Source organism: Mangifera indica, chromosome 20 (assembly GCF_011075055.1).
Source record: "Mangifera indica cultivar Alphonso chromosome 20, CATAS_Mindica_2.1, whole genome shotgun sequence".
NCBI classification, from domain to species: Eukaryota; Viridiplantae; Streptophyta; class Magnoliopsida; order Sapindales; family Anacardiaceae; genus Mangifera; species Mangifera indica.
In genome coordinates, this window is record NC_058156.1 from 9,487,831 (window position 1) to 9,508,853 (window position 21,023).

At 32.4% G+C, this 21,023-nt stretch overlaps 3 protein-coding genes across 3 annotated transcripts; 2 read left to right on the plus strand and 1 right to left on the minus strand.

The window, feature by feature from the left end:
• Positions 1-1,011: 1,011 nt before the first annotated feature.
• LOC123204847 (pentatricopeptide repeat-containing protein PNM1, mitochondrial-like) lies at positions 1,012-2,923 on the plus strand. Its single transcript, XM_044621651.1, has one exon. The coding sequence runs from the start codon at positions 1,064-1,066 to the stop codon at positions 2,600-2,602; it is 1,539 nt and encodes a 512-aa protein (XP_044477586.1). The 5' UTR covers positions 1,012-1,063; the 3' UTR covers positions 2,603-2,923.
• A 4,550-nt stretch (positions 2,924-7,473) lies between these two features.
• On the plus strand, positions 7,474-11,142 carry LOC123203849 (protein COBRA-like). Its single transcript, XM_044620300.1, has 6 exons — positions 7,474-7,731; positions 8,526-8,605; positions 9,025-9,481; positions 9,840-9,999; positions 10,122-10,399; positions 10,507-11,142. Exons 1-6 carry the CDS (start codon positions 7,629-7,631, stop codon positions 10,797-10,799), a joined length of 1,371 nt encoding a protein of 456 aa, XP_044476235.1. The 5' UTR covers positions 7,474-7,628; the 3' UTR covers positions 10,800-11,142.
• Positions 11,143-12,176: 1,034 nt separating this feature from the next.
• LOC123203850 (COBRA-like protein 4) lies at positions 12,177-14,783 on the minus strand. Its single transcript, XM_044620301.1, has 5 exons — positions 14,246-14,783; positions 13,712-14,168; positions 13,082-13,229; positions 12,735-13,006; positions 12,177-12,637 (listed from the first exon to the last, which is right to left on the minus strand). Exons 1-5 carry the CDS (start codon positions 14,402-14,404, stop codon positions 12,351-12,353), a joined length of 1,323 nt encoding a protein of 440 aa, XP_044476236.1. The 5' UTR covers positions 14,405-14,783; the 3' UTR covers positions 12,177-12,350.
• Between the last annotated feature and the right edge of the window lie 6,240 nt (positions 14,784-21,023).

Genomic DNA, 21,023 nt, shown 5'->3' on the forward strand with positions numbered 1-21,023 from the left:
ATACTTTTGAGTATATATTTAAGTACCTAGATGATGCATTATTATATGATTAAGTAATGAACATACACTTAAAACGATCGTCTTCTTATATGAACATCGCATGATTAGCATGAGAGAGAAGAGACGCATGAGAGAAACCATCAAAGAAAAATGAAGCGTTAGGAGGGAGAGATTGCTTAAAATGGCATCGAAAGGAGCATTTAGAGATTAAAAGATAAACCCTAAGAGGGAAAATATTACTTTTTAAAACTTGGTTTAAGGAAAATTGTTAATTTTTAAGGTTAAGGAGGGAAAATGATACCAAAATTTAAAACTAATAGATTTAGTTAATTTTATCAGTCCATGAGTGAATATTTGGATTTTTGAAAAATAAAGTGTAAAAACTTGAGAAAAAAGTAAACTTTAGGTGGGAATAAATATATCAAATGGGTTGGGCCGACCATCTACTATAATAGGTTAACTTGACAAATCTCAGTATTATACAATATTATACAATAAATTAATAAAATAATAATTATAATAGAAAAAATATTTTTTAATTGATGACCTGATTTGTTAAAAACTCGATCTGACTCAACCCTATTAAACCTCTAAGTTCAATTGATTGTGTTAGAGTTTACACGACCCACTAACACCTCTAGGTGGGAATAAGCTTTTTACCCATTTCGAAATTCTATAATAAGCATATATAATATACCAACAAATATTATGTTTATTTACTCTTATTATAATATTTAAATAAAATAACATAAATATGGTTTAAAACTAACTGTTAATTTTGATAGGTAAATAAAAAATTAGTTTTTTTAAACTTGAAAAGAACCATCATTTCATCCAACATTGGGTGGGACATAGTAATTTGGCCAAAAAGTTTTTCTCATATCGATTGCTTGTAATGTTTCTAGTCTACAATGGGCATTGAGACCCAACTAATCCATTTGGGCCTCAAGCTCTATGGGCTTTAGCCCAATTCACAGCCCAAACCTCTTCCTTCAAGCTTGTCAAACCCTGTCATTCCAGGGTTTTGTTGCCCCCGACTCCACTCTACACTTTAGCCGTAAAAATGGCGCCTTTGCAACTCCGAAGGCTCTTCCTTCACCATCTCTCTCCTCAGATGCTCCCGCACCGTCTCCTTTCTCCACAACCTGCTTTCTGTTCCCGTTTTGCCCCGGCCCATTTAGTTAATTTCCTCTCTAAACACTTCTCTTCTGAATCTGAGACTGCATCTGCATCCGCTACAAACCCTAAAAATACCCTGGATGACGCAGATCAAGAACTCGCTCAATCTCTCTCTAGAGAACTCCTCGCGAGTTCTGACGCAGACCCATTACCCGTTTCTCAGAGACTTCACCTCAATTTCTCTCACATCAGGCCGACACCTTCCTTGGTTCTCTCCACGCTCAATCTTAGCCCTGAAGCTGGCCGTACAGTTCTAGGGTTTAACCAGTGGCTTACCCAAAACGCAAACTTTTCCCACTCTGATGAAACGTTGTCATTTTTCACAGATTATTTCGGTCGTAGAAAGGATTTTAAGGCGACCCATGATTTTCTGGTTGAAAATAAAGAGGTTTTGGGGCCTAAAACTCTAGAATCTTGCATTGATAGACTAGTCCGGGCGGGTCGGCCAACGCAGGTTTTAGGGTTTTTTGAGAGAATGGAGAGGGATTATGGGTTTAAGCGTGATAAAGATTCACTGAGAGTGATTGTGGAGAAATTATGTGAAAATGGGTATGCGAGTTATGCGGAAAAATTGGTGAAAAATACTGCAAATGAAATATTCCCAGATGATAAGATATGTGATTTGTTGATCAAAGGTTGGTGTGTTGATGGGAAACTTGAGGAGGCAAAAAGATTGGCCGGTGAGATGTATAGAGGAGGCTTTGAGCTTGGCACAATGGCTTTTAATGCTATTCTTGATTGTGTTTGTAAGCTTTGTAGAAAAAAAGATGCATTTAGGCTTGATTCTGAGGCTGAGAAAGTGTTGGTTGATATGGACTATTATGGGGTTCCAAGGGATGTGGAGACATTCAATGTGATGATTACTAACTTGTGTAAGATTAGGAGAACTGAGGATGCAATGAAATTGTTTAATAGGATGGGAGAATGGGGCTGTCATCCGAACGAAACCACATATCTTGTTTTGATTAAGAGTTTGTATCAGGCTGCAAGGGTCGGAGAAGGCGATGAAATGATTGATAGAATGAAAAGTGCTGGTTATGTGATTGACAAGAAGGCATATTATGCCTTCTTGAAGATTTTGTTTGGGATTGAAAGGGTTGAGCATGCAATGACCGTGTTTGCGAAGATGAAGAAAGATGGGTGCAAACCTGGGATCAAAACTTACGATTTATTGATGGGAAAATGGTGTGCACATAACCGTGTTGATAAGGCAAATGTGTTGTTTAAGGAGGCATTGAAGAATGGGCTGCCAGTGACACCCAAAGAGTATAGGGTTGAACCAAGGTTTTTGAAGAAACCAAAACCTGTGAAGAAGGAGAAGAAGAGGGAAACTTTGCCTGAAAAAATGGCAAGGAAGAGGAGACGGCTCAAGCAAATCAGATTGAGTTTTGTGAAGAAGCCAAGGCGTACGATGATGCGATGAGACTTCTGATTAAGGGTTTGACAATTGAATTCAAGCTCTTATTTTGAACTCTGTGATTTTCATTTCTTTTTGACATTAGAAATAATTTTCTTGTTGAATTTGGATTCTATGAAAGTATATTTTGCCTTTTGCAACTTGAGCATCAGCTTTGTTCTTTTGTGACTCACCATTTGGTTGAGTTTCAATATTTTCTGTGTCTGCAAGGTAACAAAGCTTGTTGCTGCTTGTTAGTTGTTTTTATCATTGTTCGATGGCATAGATAGATGGCAACAGTGACTGTTAAATGCAATCTTGCCAACAAAATCTAATTTTGATTTTCAATGTTATTCTGAAAGCCAATAGTTTACTTCGCATGATTGCAGTTTGCGCTGGTAAAGCTTCACATGAATCTGGAGTCTGCTTTGTATAAGTTATGGTAAAATGTGGAAAGAAAGCAGTTATTAATTTGTGGGAAGAATGGGAATTCATATTGTACCTTTAATTTTGTCAAAGGAGAAAAAGAAATCAAAGCGGTCTCAGTAACTTGAATGGTAAAGGATGAGAATCTCTATACTGGAGAGTTATAGGTTTAAGATTTACTGATAATATGTTAAGATGAAACTTTTGATTTAGTAGGATCAGACGCAAATTTTGCTGAGAAGGGCATATAAACTTGCCAAAATCCTTGGCAGAAATACATGTGAATGCAAAGCAAGCTGCAGACCAAACCCAACCAACTTGAATCATGATTTGACCAACTGAATTAGGCAATAAAAAACATAGATTAATCACAAATAAAGATGTTCAAATCTGCGCAACGGAACCGGATCTGTATTTTTATGAACAACAATGAATGTTTACTTCCGACAAAATCTTGAACCGAGTTCAGTCTGATCCAGTTTTCCTGAATCAATAAAATTAGATAATTGAATCAAATTTCTGGGTATCCGGTTTTGAACCAGATTTTAAAATTGAAAATGGCCAAACGACTATTTGACATGTAAGGGTTGGAGTAAACTCAACTCATTCTTTTGTTAAATTTTATTGTTATTGTCAGAGTTAAAATTGTTATATAGGAAAAATATTTAAAAGTATTATAAATTTATCATATTTTTCTCCTTTTTCTAGACTTAAAAACTAATAATTTATCCTATCTATCCCCACCCAAAGTTTAAAAAACTTACATTCTCCTTTTAGAATTTTTGTAGTAGCTGTTGATGGCTGGAGACAACAACATTTTCTCTCTCTCTCGACTTCTCTCTTAGCGGTAGTCCATTTCCACCCACCGTCGACTGTTCTCTCCCCTCATCAACAAACGTACAAAGAGACCGAGATTTGAGTCTCTTTATCGCATGACCCAGCCACCCAACCAACCAATTTTTTAAAAATAAATTGATTGACTGGTTTCTTAGTCAGCTAACCGGCCAACATTTCCACCTTTAAAGTTGCCAGAGAATTTTACATTTTTATCTCATTTCACATTATAACTTAATCTTTGTTAAATGAGTGAGTGAGTTTTATATTTTGACTATGTGAGTTTATATTTGACTGGATGAATATAAAATTTAAAAGTATTTTAGATATCTTATATTTTAGACTATATATAAATAATAAGAAAAAAAAAGTTTTATATATCTATGAAAAAAAATAAAGTATTTTAATTAATATCCCTATAAGAAGAGTATATAAAAGAATTTTAATATTTGTGATACTTTTTAAAATAATAAAATAATAATTAAATTTTTTTATTATTTTATTAATATTTATAATATAACACATCATATATAATGCAAAGATTAAATTTTGGCCAAACGACTATTTCCCACCCAAGGTTTGATGTTTTCTCAAGTTTTCGCACTTTAATTATGAAAACACCAAATACCCACCCATGACTGGTTAGATTTAACAAAACCCTAATGGTGGTAAATTTAATCTCATTTTCCCCCCTAAAAGTTTAAAAACTAACATTTTTTTCCTAAGCTAAGTTTGAAAATATCACATTTCCCCCCTTAGGGTTCATTTCCAAACCCTTTCACTTTCTCCGGTGCTATCACCGGTCGTCTTTCCCTCCCGACAGCCCCCCTCAACTCTTGCACTACGTATCCGACGCAGAGAGAAGTCATCTGGGAAGAGAAATCATCTTCCCAGACGATGAAGACGAGATCGATCGATCTCGTCTTCGTCGTCTGAGAAGACTATCGTCTTCCCAGATGAAGATGAAGATGAAGACAAAGACGACGACGACGATCGCAGTTGTCTTCATCGTAGTTGGAAGATTAAGACGAAGATTAAGCCTGATCGCAGTTGGAAGATGAAGACGACGACGACTAGGAAGACGAACGTCTTCCCCATTGAAGTTTTTCGTCTTCCATGGCTTCTCCGACTTTGATGGGGTATCCAAATGGGAGGAAAGAGATTGTCAAAAGGAGAGGATGCTTCGGGAGGGAGAGGCCATCGGCAATGGAGCTGGAGATGTTGTCGGAGATTTCAAAACCAAACCCTAGGGTGAAACTACGATTATTTAAAACTTAAGCTGGGGGAAAATTTTAGTTTTTAAAGTTTAGGGGGCAAAATAGATTCTATTTTAGTTTATTTTTAATATTATAGAGAAAATGACGATTTTACCTTTACCATCATTAGAGTTTTGTTAAATCTAACCGGTCATGGATGGGTGTTTGGTGTTTCTATAGTTAAAGGATGAAAACTTGACAAAACATCAAACCTTGGGTGGGAAATAGTCATTTGGCCTTAATTTTTTTGTACTAGATACATGATCTAATTGCCGTAAAAATGGTTACAAAAGATGAATTTAGCTATTTGGGCCTCGAGGTGTCTATGAAAGATATATTCCAACCACCCCGAGGAGGATTGCTGAGAGGCAAAAAAATAAGGGAAGAAATCTTGGCGTGGTAATTACAAGATTATTAGGTAAATCTAATATTTGTATAAGAAAATCTTATTTTTTAAAGATAAAATCAAATTATTTGTATAAGTACAAGAGTCCAGCCGGACATCTCTAAATCTAAAATTCTATTTTTGTAAAGATAAAATCAAATTAAAATTTTTTTATATTTAAATAAGAAAAAAAGTTATTATATATATATATATATAAAAGATTAAAAGAAACTATTTTAATTAATATTTTTTTATTATATTATATTTTTTCTTAAAAAATATATTAATAATATATATCGTATCATATAATACGTTCATTATATTATATTAATTTAATATATTTTAATTATATATTATTTTTATTTATATTATATCTTATTATAGATTATATATAATATATAATTTTTTGAATTTAAATACTCATATGTATACTTGACATTTGTTTTTACCCTTTCATTATTCAAATCAATTTCCATGACACAAGTCCATTTCATAGTTCCTTGTCGGCACAACCCAAATTGGTGACGCATGGTTAATGAGAAAAAAATCATAATCAATTATATTTATTTTTGTGCTTTTCAATCAGAGGAGAAGGTCGGTCCGCGCATTATTTTTGGTAAGAAAAAATAAATAATTATTGGATAATTGTGTTTAGTTTGGCTTTCCATATTAATACAAGATTTAGTCTATTGTTTGATTCAAATTAAACAGCGCTTAAGTTTGTCTTAACGTTATTTAAGAAGGGCCAAATTCGAATTTGAGTTTAAACTAAATTTTGAGTTTAACTTGATATTTAAAAAATGATTAAAATTGTATTAATCAATGTAACATCGTTTTGATATAATTGTATCGAAATTTTTATATTTATGAGTTTAATGAGTCAATTATTTCTAAAACGTGAATTTAAATTCAAAAATTTGTAATTTTCATAATTATACTGATTTTAAAATTGTTTAAATCGAATTTAAATAAACTCGATTCGGATGAGACCGTAACGTAGCCTTCAACATTTCTCCACCGACGCTGGCTTTTGGACTGTTGCTACAATTGTGGGCCCGGCTGCCCCACTTTGCTCACTCTTTCCACATTGTCTGATTTTTATTTATGCTGATACTTTTGGTCATTTTCTTTGGACTTTTTAACTGATTTTATTTATTCAGTTATAAATTTAGCCAAAAGATTGTTCCCGCCCAAGGCTTTATTGTAAACCGCCTACCCGGTACCTATTAAATATAAAAAATTTAAATTTTTATCTATAAAATACTAAAATTATTAAATTCAATTAATTTTAAAGATGAAATTCTTATTTAATTATAATATATTAAAAATAATAAAATATTTTCTTTTATTTCTTTTGTTTTAAAAAATTAATAATTTCTTTCATAAATTAAACTTTGAAAAATTATATTCTTCCCCTAAGGTTTCATTTTTATCCAAACTTTTCTAATACTAGAATCCCATGACCATCTCTCTTTCTTTGCTATCGACAACCAACTTCCCAACGAAATCTCTCTCTTTGTACAACTAAATCAGAGACGAGAACATCATCTTTGTTGTAGAGAAAGAGATTTTATCGGGAGATTGGCCATCGACAATGGAGAAAGAGAGATGACCATCAGATTCCAATGCCAAAAAAGTTTAGGTAAAAATAAAACTCTAAGGAAGAAAATATAACTTTTCAAAGTTTAATTTAAGAGAGTAATTATTAGTTTTCTAAACTAATGAAAGAAATGATAAAAATTTTTATTATTTTTAATATATTATAATTAAATAATAATTTTATTTTTAAAATTAACTAAATCAGTTAATATTAACAACATATTAATGAAAGTTTAAGTTTTTCATACTTAACGGATTGTTCGCAATAAACCTTGGTGGGAATAAATCTTTTGGCCAATAAGTTTTCATCAAATAAGAGGGTATTATTGTAATTAAGACAATTCTTAAAGCAGCGAAAAGGACGTAACAGTAATTGCACACCACTTAAAGTGATAACAGAGTGAGTTTGCGAAGTCCACGATCAACTAACAACAAACGAAAGCTCCTTCGCCATGTGAAAGATGGAAGAACACTCTCTCTTTCACTCTGATTTGCAGATCTTGGGTTAACTCACCCAACTCACTCGTTCAATTCAAAACCTCTGCCTCAAGTTATGGAATCTTTACTATCCTCTCTCTCTAGATTCATTTCAAAGCTCAGTCGCTTTGCCATTCTCTTTGTGTTTCTGTTTTCTTGCTACACTTTTACTTCCACAGGTTAGTGGTTCCTTTCCTTTTCGTGTTTTTGAGCACTTCGTTTTGTGGTTTTTAGTTGTTTTTTCTTTTATTCTGCAGCTGACTTGTGCTTAGTTAGTAGAGAACTGTGACATTTTGTTTGAATTTTACTGTGTTCACTCCGGATTTAAGCCCTTCTGTAGCTTTTTCAGGCTGAATTTTGTCAAATGAAGAGATTTTTTTTTCTTCTGAAGTTACTTTTTTGTTTTTCAAAGATTTGATGTTGCCGTTGAGATTAAGTCTAAGACATGTTTAGTATGTGCAAAGATTTTTAGAGACAACTCGTTCAATGAGAAATTTTTTTTTTTCATCTTTGAAGGGTCCGAAATTATCTAGAATCTAAAAATAAAATATCAAATGGTAGATACGAGGAGTGATGTTTCTAATGTAATGTGATTTTTTGTTTATTATTATTATAATTTATTTTACTTTGTCTTTAGTAACTTGTTGCCATGTATGGCGTTCGTTAGTGGAAGTGTTGATCGTGTAGTGAGTTATATCCGTGATTTGGACCCTTTCTTTGCATTATGTGATTACTTTGTTGTTTTGGAGCCAATATGTTAGAGTCAATTTAAGAATTGAAGGGGCTCATTTAAAAGAGAGAGTGGAAGATTAATTGACTTTTGTATAGTGAAAAACCAAGTTATGCATGTGTTGTGCTTTGTATATATTGCTCTTTGCCTTATATGTTTCCTTTTCACTTTCAGACGTTTGCTATGTTTTTAGAATGTTTTAGAACTGCAGTTTTCAGTTATCTTTACTGAATGTTTTTGCAGAAGCTTATGATCCACTTGATCCAACTGGGAATATCACAATCAAATGGGATTTGATGAGCTGGACTCCAGATGGATATGTTGTAAGTGTCAATTAATGATATGAATTTTGTTTCGAAAGATAAAATTATAATCACCATGAAGATAGCCTTATGTTATATTTCAATTTCTTATAAAGAAGAAATTGCTCGTAACTTTGGCAAAATTGGAGAACTCAATCTAGCACTCCAAATCACAGTTTCCATTTCCCTGTTTTTTTTTTTCCACAAAGGCTTTCCTGAACATATAATTTAAAGAGCAATACTATGCATACCCACTTTGAGTATATAAATGGGTACACATTTATGTGTGTTATCGTATAATTTGATAATTTTAAATTAAGAATAAAATAACATCCAATTGCATGATGACACATATAAATTGTGTATCCATTTGTGTACTCAAAGTAGGTATACATAGTTTTATTGCAATTTGAATGATCATTCTTATTTTGGGTTGGCAGGCTGTTGTTACAATGTACAACTTCCAACAATATCGCCATATTCAATCACCTGGTTGGACATTGGGGTGGACATGGGCAAAAAAGGAAGTCATTTGGAGCATGGTGGGAGGCCAAACCACAGAGCAAGGGGATTGTTCAAAATATAAAGGGAACATCCCACATTGTTGTAAGAAGGATCCAACTGTAGTGGATTTATTACCAGGAACTCCCTACAACCAGCAGATTGCAAATTGTTGCAAGGGTGGAGTATTAACGTCCTGGGTCCAGGATCCGGCCAATGCAGCAGCTTCATTTCAAGTCAGTGTGGGTGCTGCAGGAACAACTAACAAAACTGTCAGAGTGCCCAAAAATTTCACAATAAGAGCCCCAGGGCCTGGATATACTTGTGGACCTGCTAAAATTGTGAAACCAACTAAATTTGTTTCGGCAGATAAAAGGAGAATCACTCAGGCTATGAGTAAGTTTCTTGAAAAAAATACTTTAGAGTAGCATAGAGATTGATAACTTCATGTGTTAATCAATTAGGCACCTTGATAATCCTGTTTCAGCCTTTGATCTAGATGTTCTGTCTGCCTGATAACATGTGATAGTAATTTATCTAGATGGTTTAAAAGTGTAACATCTTATGTGTGCCTACTGATTGAGCTACTGTTATGTTGTGACATATAAGGAAACTTATTCTCTGTGAATTGGTCTCAAAGTCAAATTTAGATGTAATGATTATCATTGAATTCTCTACTTAATCTAAATAGCAAAACTCTCAGTATTAGGGAACGATATTTTCATTGACTTACCTTGTCTTTATCTCATGGCAGTGACCTGGAATGTTACTTGCACGTATTCACAATTTCTGGCTCAAAAAACTCCCACCTGTTGTGTTTCTCTCTCGTCCTTTTACAATGACACGATAGTAGGCTGTCCAACTTGTGCATGTGGCTGTCAAAACAACGGAACTGATTCTGGGAGCTGCATTGAGTAAGTACTTTCCTGTGTCTTTTATTGCATGCCTCACCCTCTCCTTTGTTTCTAAATCTTTCTCGGAACATATCTTCATGGTTTTTGTCTTCTGATATGTTTTCTCTCATGATGTCCTGCAGCCCAAAGTCTCCACATTTAGCTTCAGTTATTAGTGCTCCAGGGAAAGGTGTTACTAAACCTATGATCAAGTGTACCAGTCATATGTGTCCTGTCAGAGTTCATTGGCATGTCAAGCTCAATTACAAAGAGTACTGGCGTGTAAAGATCACAATCACTAATTTTAACTATGCAATGAATTACTCACAGTGGAATATTGTTGCGCAGCACCCCAACTTTGATAATCTCACCCAACTTTTCAGCTTTAATTACAAATCATTAACTCCTTACCAAGGCTTAAGTAAGTTAACTCTTGCAGAATATTAATTATTTTTCTGTCAAAGATGAGTTAAAGTCTAATTTATTTCTATCATATATATTTGACAAGATGAAATGTTCCTTTTGCAGATGATACTGCCATGCTATGGGGAGTTAAGTTCTACAATGATTTTCTAAATGAAGCTGGCCCTTATGGGAATGTGCAGTCAGAGCTATTATTCCGCAAGGATTTATCAACTTTCACTTTTGAAAAGGGTTGGGCTTTCCCTCGAAGGATTTATTTCAATGGTGATAATTGTGTGATGCCACCTCCAGATGCCTACCCATGGTTACCAAATGCCAGTTCCCGGTCAATTATTTCTTTATTTCAACTGACCATAACAATCTTGGCATCTTTGGTACTCTTTGTAGCTTCTGCATGATGAATTATATTTAGAGCCTGTTGGAAAAGCTAAGTGTTGTTCTACAACTTTCTTGATGTGCCGCTTGGTTTAATTTGTTCTGAAGCTGTGTACTCCAGTTCCTAGCATGAAATGAGTGGGTTCAGGTGCACTACAGCCTGTCGCTACAGAAATCTGCCCTTTGTTTAATTTATGTATTGGAATTAGAGGTTTCTGCCTTATTTTTAGAATCATCTGTTATGCTATATTGTGTATATATATACACTTGATCTAATTGTTTGTAGAATATCTACACACAAAAAAAAAAGGTGCTTGTAACAATGAACTTGATGCAGAAATTATAGTTGATATATGATTTACTTCATACTTGTTAGCATTTTAGCATGTCTGTCATAATTTCTTTGTTCTTAACACCAAATACTCATCAGATTGTTCAATGCAGAGAAAGAAATGGTGCTTAAAGAGCAATGCTATGTGTATACACTTTTGAGTATACAATTGGGTATACAAATTATTTGTTATCATGTAATTATGTGTTATTTTATCCCTAATTCGAAATCACCTGATGACATGATAACACATCATTGTGTACTCAAAAGTGTGTGTACATGGTTTTATTGAGAAATAAATGATGCACAATGGACACCCAAAAGCTTATGGATATTTCAAAATCAAGTACATGTCTACTTATGGATTTCAGCAACTGAAGGACTGCACATTGGCCATATGTTGTAGCTTAGAAAGAAGTTATGAAGGTGTGCACCTGCTGTAATAGGAAGGCCATCTGTCAAAAACGCTGTGCTTTGTTCAACTTAGTGTCTCTCAACATTCTGCTTGCCTAGTTGTATAATCAGCAAATGGAAAGTATCATCAAAAGCACCGAGGCTGCCATTGTCAAAAATGTAACTGGATTTGCTCTTGCTGAGCTTGGTAGAAAGTATTATCATATTGTTTTGTATGGTAGTAAGGTGTATTAGTGGACTGATTATTGGTTTTTGTGTTGTTCTGATGATAGCAGATCTTGTTACAGATTACAATCAAGAAGGTGGCAGCACCAGTGGCCTCTCGCCATCCGATTGTAATATATCTACTTCTTATTCAGCCGTAGTGAAAGTTATGCAGAAGCTGTCTCTGGTATCATTCTCAAAACTTTGAATCTACTAGGCTTTGGAAATTTTAATCATAATCTGATATGAGAAAATTCCATAATTTCAAGAACCGCAGTTTCATGACTTCTTGACTGTAGCAATTTTCAATTAGGATTTGGAAAGTCTCATTTTTAGCAATATTGATATGAATTTTGAAGTCTCCAAGATGATTATAATGATGGGTGCATTTCTTTAGTTAAAAAAGGCATCAATTAACCATAAAAAATAAACAATTTTGTAATCAGATGACTTCAACTAAAGTTTTATCTATTATTATTATTGCACAAAGGCTTATACTCAAATGAAGCAACATCACTATTTGAATCATTTTGTTTTCAGGATTGGCTTCAAAGTGGAAACATACCTATTCCTGAAGATTTAGCTGATCTTACACCAGGCTGTGTCAATCTCTATTCAATTACAGTCACGAAAATCCTAGCAATAACAAAACCAAAAAACCTGCAACTGCTGATGATGATGCTGTTGGATTTCTGTAAGCAGAGTTGGGTAAATATGGAAAATCTTCAGGAAGCGGCATCATGCATTCATCCCCATTAAAGTAGACTTTCCGAGGAAATGCCCAACCCTGCTTAAATGTGAAAGTATTTATATCCTTTTCCAGAATCAACTCTGACTGTACATTTCCATCTGGTCCAGCTTGCATTAAAACATCATTGAAGAACTTTATGCCATAGAACATTCCTGTGTCATCTGCATATTCATTATAATGTACAATATTTAGTGTCAGTTTCATTATTTCAATCTGTTTCACTTTCAGAAATTTCTGAGAACCGTCTATGTGACTTACTTATAGAGTTGTATGGGATGAGTGGCTTGTAGTCAAAGCTGAAAACTTCAGTGACATTGTTGAGATTCGGATGCTGAATAACGAGTGTCCATTCTGTGTAATTAGTTGCATAGTTGAAATTAGTGATGGAAATCTTGACCCGCCAGTAGTCCTGGTAATTGAGCTTCACATGCCAATGGACCCTGACAGGACACATATGTTGTGTACATTGTAGCAATGGTGTGTTACTTGGTATGTTTGTTTCCACAGTACTCCTGATCTCTGAAGCACTCCTGCAATCAATCATAAAACATGAATTACATTTCTATTTAGTTCCAAATTGAATTCACCATCAGAAAAAGGCTTACTTGACACAATTGTTTCTGTTTTGGCAGCCGCAAGAACAGTTTTGACAAGGGGTGATGGTAGAGTTGTAAAAGGATGACATCGAGACACAACAGGTTGGGTTTCGGGAGGCCAGAACTTGTGAGTAAGTGCATGTCACATTCCATGTCACTACAAATAGCCAATTGAACGGTTAAAGTTAAAGATAACATGATTGTTACTTTGAAAGATAATAATATAATATCTTCGGTCCAATAATCCGACCCACTGACAAGATATTGTCTATTTTAGACATACAATTCATCATGGTTTTGATGATAAGTTTTTCCAAAATATGTTTTGACAACTTAAAGAGTTTATAGATTATTTAACCAATCTGATTTTAGTATCTCAAGCGATGTTGGATGCACACACAAATCCAACATCTTTTCCGTGTTTACCAATGCGGGATTTGTCCCACATTGGCAAAACATGAGAGACATGTTGGGTTTGTTTAAATAGCCTGTGAGATTCTTAAGTTGTCAAGACATGTTTTGGATTGCAAAACCCAAAAATAAAATCATAATAGAGTGTGTTTGAAGTAGATAATATCTTGATAGTGGACCGGGTTATTGGAACAAGGATATTACAAATAGTGAACTAAATAAACTTACTCATAGCTTGAGTCGTTCGACGCCCATCTGATGAGTAGAAAAGAGATGGTTGCACAGTTGTTGCTGGGCTGCATGTGTAGCCTTTCCCTGGAGCAAGCAAGGTGAAATTCTTTGGCAGCCTCACTGTTTTATTTGAAGTACCTGCGAGTCCAACACTCAGTTGGAAAGAAGAAACTGCAGCTGCAGGGTCTTGTCCCCATGATGCAACAACGCCACCTTTGCAGCAATTGGCAATTTGTTGGTTGTAAGGAACTCCAGGAAGCAAGTCAACTATTGTGGGATTTCTCATACAGCAGTGAGGTATGTTTCCTTTGAACTTGGAACAATCTCCTTGTTCTGTAGCTTGAGCTCCCACCATTGACCAAATCACTTCCTTTTTAGCCCATGTCCATCCCAATGTCCATCCAGGGCTCATTATGTGCCGGTACATTTGAAAATTGGTCATTGTCACCACCGCCTGTAAATTCATCTTTTCATGTCATACTGAAAACAAAAACTTCAATTCTGTCCAGTATTTTTGCAAATTTTACTCACCACATAACCATCTGGAGTCCAAGACATCACATCCCATTTAATAGTTATGTTCCCATTAGGATCCAGAATGTCATATGCCGCTAAGTTACCTGCAAGAGAAAAGATTATAACAGCAACAAAAACTGACACAAAAGGAGATGCATATCTGTTGTAAACCATGATTAATTCAAGTTCTCTGGTATTGGAAACTCTCTGCAGTAGGGACAAAGAATGCAGAATGTTTATATTTTTTCATGTCAAAGAGTTGAATGGGGAAAAAGATCTTGTATGGAGAAGGCTCACCTACTGGGTTTGTTGGGAACTTCATATCAATGTCATTCTGTCATTTTCTCATCCATTTTTTATTTTAGTTTTCAATATGTTTGTGTCAGTTCAGCCCCGTCAAAGAAAGCCATATCAGTGATTATATGACCTAGAACCCCAGGCATCTTTTGCTCAATTTCTCAACAACCACCCTGCATCATATTTACACATACGACACATTGTGTTGTGAAAACAGTAAAAATCACCCACGTAAGACTTACTATACATGAACCGAATAAAAACATTCAATCCTAATATTGTAATAACTACGCATAAATTATAAAATACTGAATTAAAATTGTTTAGGGTTCCTAGAATATCTGAAAACCCATGCATCATAAGTTTTCTGTTAATATTGTTTATCGAGATCATACCTTTTAAATATATTGGATTGTCTATATTGATCTCATATGTAAACTATCTATAATGTTAGTTTACATTAAAAAATTTTTTATCAGTTTTCAGAACACATAAAACAAAATCTTGTAAGCAGAAGTAAATTACCAGATTCTAGCTATTGTCTTACATATACTAATATCTCTGTTGTATATTTTATTTGATACAAGGAATTGACCTTGGCACAATTAGGGCTTTTAGAGATGGAAAAACTAGTGCATGCCAGTTAGGATGATCATGACTGATTACCTGCTTCATTTAGCAAATACAACAGAAGAATTTTTCTTGAAACTTGAATGGATTTCCCAACAGACAATTTAACTAAGGTTGCCGTGTCGTCTCTTTTTTTGTAGAGTTTACAGATACTTAACACCAATACACATTGGTCATATTTTCGCAATAAGACGTACTACAGCATGTCACCCCAGTCTTCAGGTCATACCTGCTTATTAACTAGACTAAAAGACGGATAAACTTCTAACCATGGTATACACTCGAGCGTATTTGGAGAGGACCATACTTGCCACTTTTGTTATTAATCCCATCCTTGTAACTCCTGCTCCAGAAATATTACCCTCTGGGAAGGAAATGCTAATACATTTGACCTATTTAGAATGATTTAACTTAAAAATTAAGAAAATTTAAAATTCAAATTATAAAATTACAGAAATACCCATACATAAATTACTCAGTATCAATGAAAGCATACAAATATGTCAAACATAACATGTGTGTAGCATCTCTAAATATAGAACATGATGAATTGTCTGAAAAGTACAATAGATAAAAACATAAACAAACATATGAGTAAACTACTTTCATATTGGCTCCATGCTCGCTGATCTTGTATTGCAGTTGTCATTCTCACCTATTACTTATAACACATAAAGAGATGGGAGTAAGTGATAATTTGGTCAGCAAGTAAGATAACTCAGTCTTATACTTGATAACTTATTCCCCTTATTTTTAAATTTTACTCCACTTTAACTTGGTCATCAAGAGTATACATTCGAACTTCGAAGTTAGATGACATGAAATTCATGTCTTAACTTTATTATTTTAGAAACACTTTCAGTCTCATTCAGCCATTTCAGGAAGCACATTTGGTCTCATAATTTGATAATTTAACTCGATCATCTATGATACACTTTTGAATCCTATAATATGATCATTGTTTATATGTAACCCGTGAAATTTTGGTGCTAAAAGCATTTTTAAAACATTTTTTAGAAAATATTTTTCTCTGTGTCAATCAATTTGGGTTGAGACTAAGATTTGACATCTTAGTTATGTAAATTGCACACTATGTAGTGCTCTTTTCCTACACACTATTAGACTGTTGTGTTAGGATTATATTTAATACGAGTGTGTATAAAGAGAAATCTACAGGTATCCTCTCATAATGACTTTCATGAACATATTCAAAAAACTCATAAAAATCATGTTTTCATGAGTGCTCTGAAAATTGTGACTATGGAATTTGTCACACACATATCAATAAATATATTAGGTCATCATGTGTCTTATCTCACAAGTTCTATGGATTGCTAGTTATCCATGTTTACTATGAAATCAATTCCAAACATTGTTACACCCTAACTTTGGGACCACATGCATAGAAAACTCATCTCATGTAAACTGAACTATGATATGCTTTCATTAATTAATGTGTATGCACTCAAGCCACTATCATAACTCAGGCTCTTATTTAGCTTTCACCTATAATTTTTTTCTTTTAATAACCAAAGACTTTATTCATGTTTGTTGGATAGATAAACTTGAAATACAATAACTGGACCCACAATCATTACATCGGATAAGTTAAAGTTTCACAAGCATGATAAAAATTCGAACTCAGATTTTCACTTTGAAAGTTCTAATGTTTCATTAATTTTGCTAACATTTGGGATCTACCTATAACTTTCTTTCATGTCCTAATTCATATGTGCACTCTTTTAACATGACTTGGTACTACAACTTGTCTTATGTGCCTTTATCAACTATTTGAACATTACTATGAACGAATGAACATCTATTCATTTTCTACTTTAATGCACAACCATACATCTCGATCCAACAAACGTGCATACCTTCCTCTTATGCATGATTTCCTCATTTATAAACATATCTAATGGATAGTTGTGAACCACTCCGTTTCAATCAATCTATAAATTCATATAATTCATCCGTAAGAGATTAAAAATTAAAATAGAAATTCGAACTCAAATATTTTATTTAAAAGTTTTAATATTTTATTAGCGTTACTAATCTTGGTAATAAGTTATTATTATTCCTGTTATTATAATTATTATTGAAAATTAAAATAAAAAAGTAATTAGGTGTCGTTTCCACCATAAAAAGAGAATAAGAATATTCTTTTTCTTTAAAATCAGAATTCTCCAGTTGACCACGGCAGAAGACAACTTGTCGGTGATAGTTATTTTACGTCCAAGATCTCATAAAGTGCACGTGGTCCAATCTCGTCCTCCAAGGCAGCCCAACTCAAAATCCAATCTCTTGACGTCTTGAGAGTTAGTCAAGAGGAGAAACGGTTCCATACAGTCGATCATATTATAAAATCAGTAAGACTTGCCGGGAAATTACTATAAAATTATAAATAATCTTTCGGCTGAAAATGGTCTTAATGTAAAGTGTAAGGTGTGTTTGTGTCGGCTATTCTGATCCAGGTTACAGAAAACAAAATCTCGACTGGTATAAACACAAGGACATTTGGTTACATGACAAGTGACTGTTAATTTTGAATAGGGATAACAATTTTAATCTGATTTTAGAGTTTTTAATTCTTTTCAACTCTAATAAAAAGAAATTTTTTTGATGGAAATAGAGAAAAAGATGAAAACGAAGATAAAAAAAAATCTTTGCAATTTAAGATAGGAATACATAAATCTTCTCATCGTCTCGCCCTTGCCCTTGCCCCCGTCCCCATCCCCGTCCATGTCCTTTTACATTAATATATTTATTTAAAATACTAGTATATTTTTATAGTTTTAGAGTATTTATATTTTTCAAATTTATTTCAGTTTTTGTTATGCATATTAAAATTATTAATATATTATATTTGTGATATTTAAAATAGTGAGTTGGTTTTAATTTTATTATTTAATATATTTATATTATATTTAGAGGGTATGAGGAGAAGATTTTTTCTTATGAGTACGAGGAGGAGAGTTTTCCCTGTACAGACGAAAAAAGGATTTTTCTTCATGAGGAGAACACGAAAAATCATTTTCATCTCCATAACAGGGATGGGTCAAGGACGAAGATTGATATCCTCTATAGCGATAGGGACAGAGATTGAAATCTCCTCCCTGCCTCTCCCTATTGTTATCCCTAATTTTGAATGGCCAAAAGACTTATTTCCACCCAAGGTTTAGCGTATTCTCAAAACACATATGTGAAGTTTGAAAAATTCAAACATTTATTTATATGTTGTTAAACCTAACCAAAATTGTTAGCTATAAAAGGTAAAACTGTTATTTTATTACTAAACTCTAAAAACATATATTATTTTCTTCCATTAGTTTGAAAAACTAACATCTTCCCCCAAGGGGTAAGTTTTAAAAAATTCACCAATTATTTGATATATATAAGAATGGATTAAACCTGGGGTGAGGATAAGTCTTTTGGCCATTTTGAATTAAAACTTGAGTAATGTTATACGTGCTTAAAATATATTTGATATGTATTATTATGTGATTAACTGTTATTTTATTTTTAATTTAAAATTATTTATAATTTAATAACACATATTAAATGTATATATATTTATAACTCAAAATAAATATATGTAATTTTATTGATATAACATCGGCCAAATGACTATCTTTTGATAATAGACAGATTTTTATTTTTTTTAATTTGAAAAAGTTATTTTCTTACTTATATTTTAAACTCAATTATTAATTATAACAGTAAAAATATATTTGTTATTTTGGCCTTCAAACTTAAAATTTTATAATATCATCTATTCCTGACTCAGCTATAATAATAATAATAATATTTTTTTTAAAACAAATAAATAAAGGCCAAAGGAGTATTTTCCACTCACGGCCTAGTAAAAAGACAAACTTTTATTCACTATTAGGATTAAAAATAAAAATATTATTTAATTAAAAAATTAAAAATTTATCATATTTCTCTCTCTTTAGCTTTAAAAACCTGATAATTTTTCTCACCAAAATTTTGAAAAATTTCTTTCTTTGATGGAGCTCAGAGAACAATATGCATTTTTATCGGATGAAAACAAAATCATCTTTGTCGGATGATTTCACTTAAAGATTAACATTATTCGGCTAGAGAAGAGGGGCCTGGGAAGTTTGATAGTCGAAGGTGGTCATCGGAGAAGTAGAAAAAAACCTTAAGAAGAAAATGACTACTTTTTAAACTTTAGGTAGAATAAATTATTAAATTTTTAAACTTAAGAGAGAATATAATAAATTTTTAGTTTTTTTAATATTTTTAATTAAATAATATTTTTATTTTTTTAATAATAAATTTTAATAAAATGATGAATATTTAGTTTTTTAAAAACTAATAGACGAAAATTTCTCATTTCACTACACCTTGAGTGAGGAATAATCTTTCTACCTTTTAAAAATTATCATATTAATACCCATTTGATACAACAATTTATTTAATCAAATGTTTTTTTATTCATATTATTATTATTTCCTTTGAAATAAAAAATTTCCAAATTTCAACATCAGACTACTGCGACATAAACTTTGTAACAAGCACAAATTTGACACATATCTCCATCATTAAAAAAAAAACCGATAAAATTATATATATATATATATATATATATATATATATATATATTTTAAATGTACAAATAAATATATATTAGATATATATTATTATATAATTAAATATTTTTAAATTAAAGATAAAGTAACGATTAATCGTATAATGATATACATAAATATATACATGATAGTCAAATTATGTATCATATCATATATTAAAACCTAATTTTTTATCATTAGGACTGGATTTGAGTCGAGCTGAACTCGAGCTCAGTTCGGTTTGTATATAGCAGAGCTCGTGGAAGTCCAACTCAAATTCGATTCGAATTCGGTTCAGCTCGTTTCAAGTTCAAGTTTTTAACTATTTTATTATCAAAATGACGCCGTTTTAATACATATTGGTCAAAATGACGTCGTTTTGTATCAAAATTTTTAATTGAAAAATTTGACAAGTAGCTCGAGCTCGATCGAGCCTATATAGAGATATCTCATTTCAAACTCATTCAAATTGAGCTCAAACAGACTCAACTCGAATTCAACCCTATTTGTCATGTATTAAATATCTTATCGTAATATATGATACCATTTTTAAAAAATAAAATATTAACAAAATAATAAAAAATTTTAATTGACATGTAATCAATTTGAAAAATACAACAAATATTATCAAAAATTAAAAATTTTTTATATACACTTCTATTATATAATTATTTTCACTAAAAAAATGTATCGATTTATATTGGTAATATGTATCATATCAAAAGATAGATATTGTATCTTATGATATGTATATTATATTGTATTAATTTATATATTAATAATTATAAATATATATTTATTTATATACTTAAAATAAATACACATAATATATCATGTCTTATGTTGGTACGAAAATTCAGATTTTTTATTAATAAATTTTAAAAATTAAATTTCAAAAGATTCCTGAAATTTGTTTTTTGACCGCAATCACCGTCGAAGACGTTTGAATTTGAACTTTCTAAAAGAGAGAAGTGGTCTAACTTTTCTCTTCAAACAAGACCGACAAGTCGTCTAACCCAACCCAGTCATCAATCAAAAGTCAACAACATTTGGGTGTGTTCCACGCAGTACGTTGTCTTTCTTATCATCTAAAGACACGTGTGCAATCACCGTGTAGATCCCACAAAACGTGTACGGGCATGCTACTAGAAAAAATTTCCCATTACTTATAAAGTGAGTTATTAATATTATATAATATGATATAATTCATATAAAAAATGATAAATTATAATATATATATATAAATAATATATATTATAAGATATGTCAAA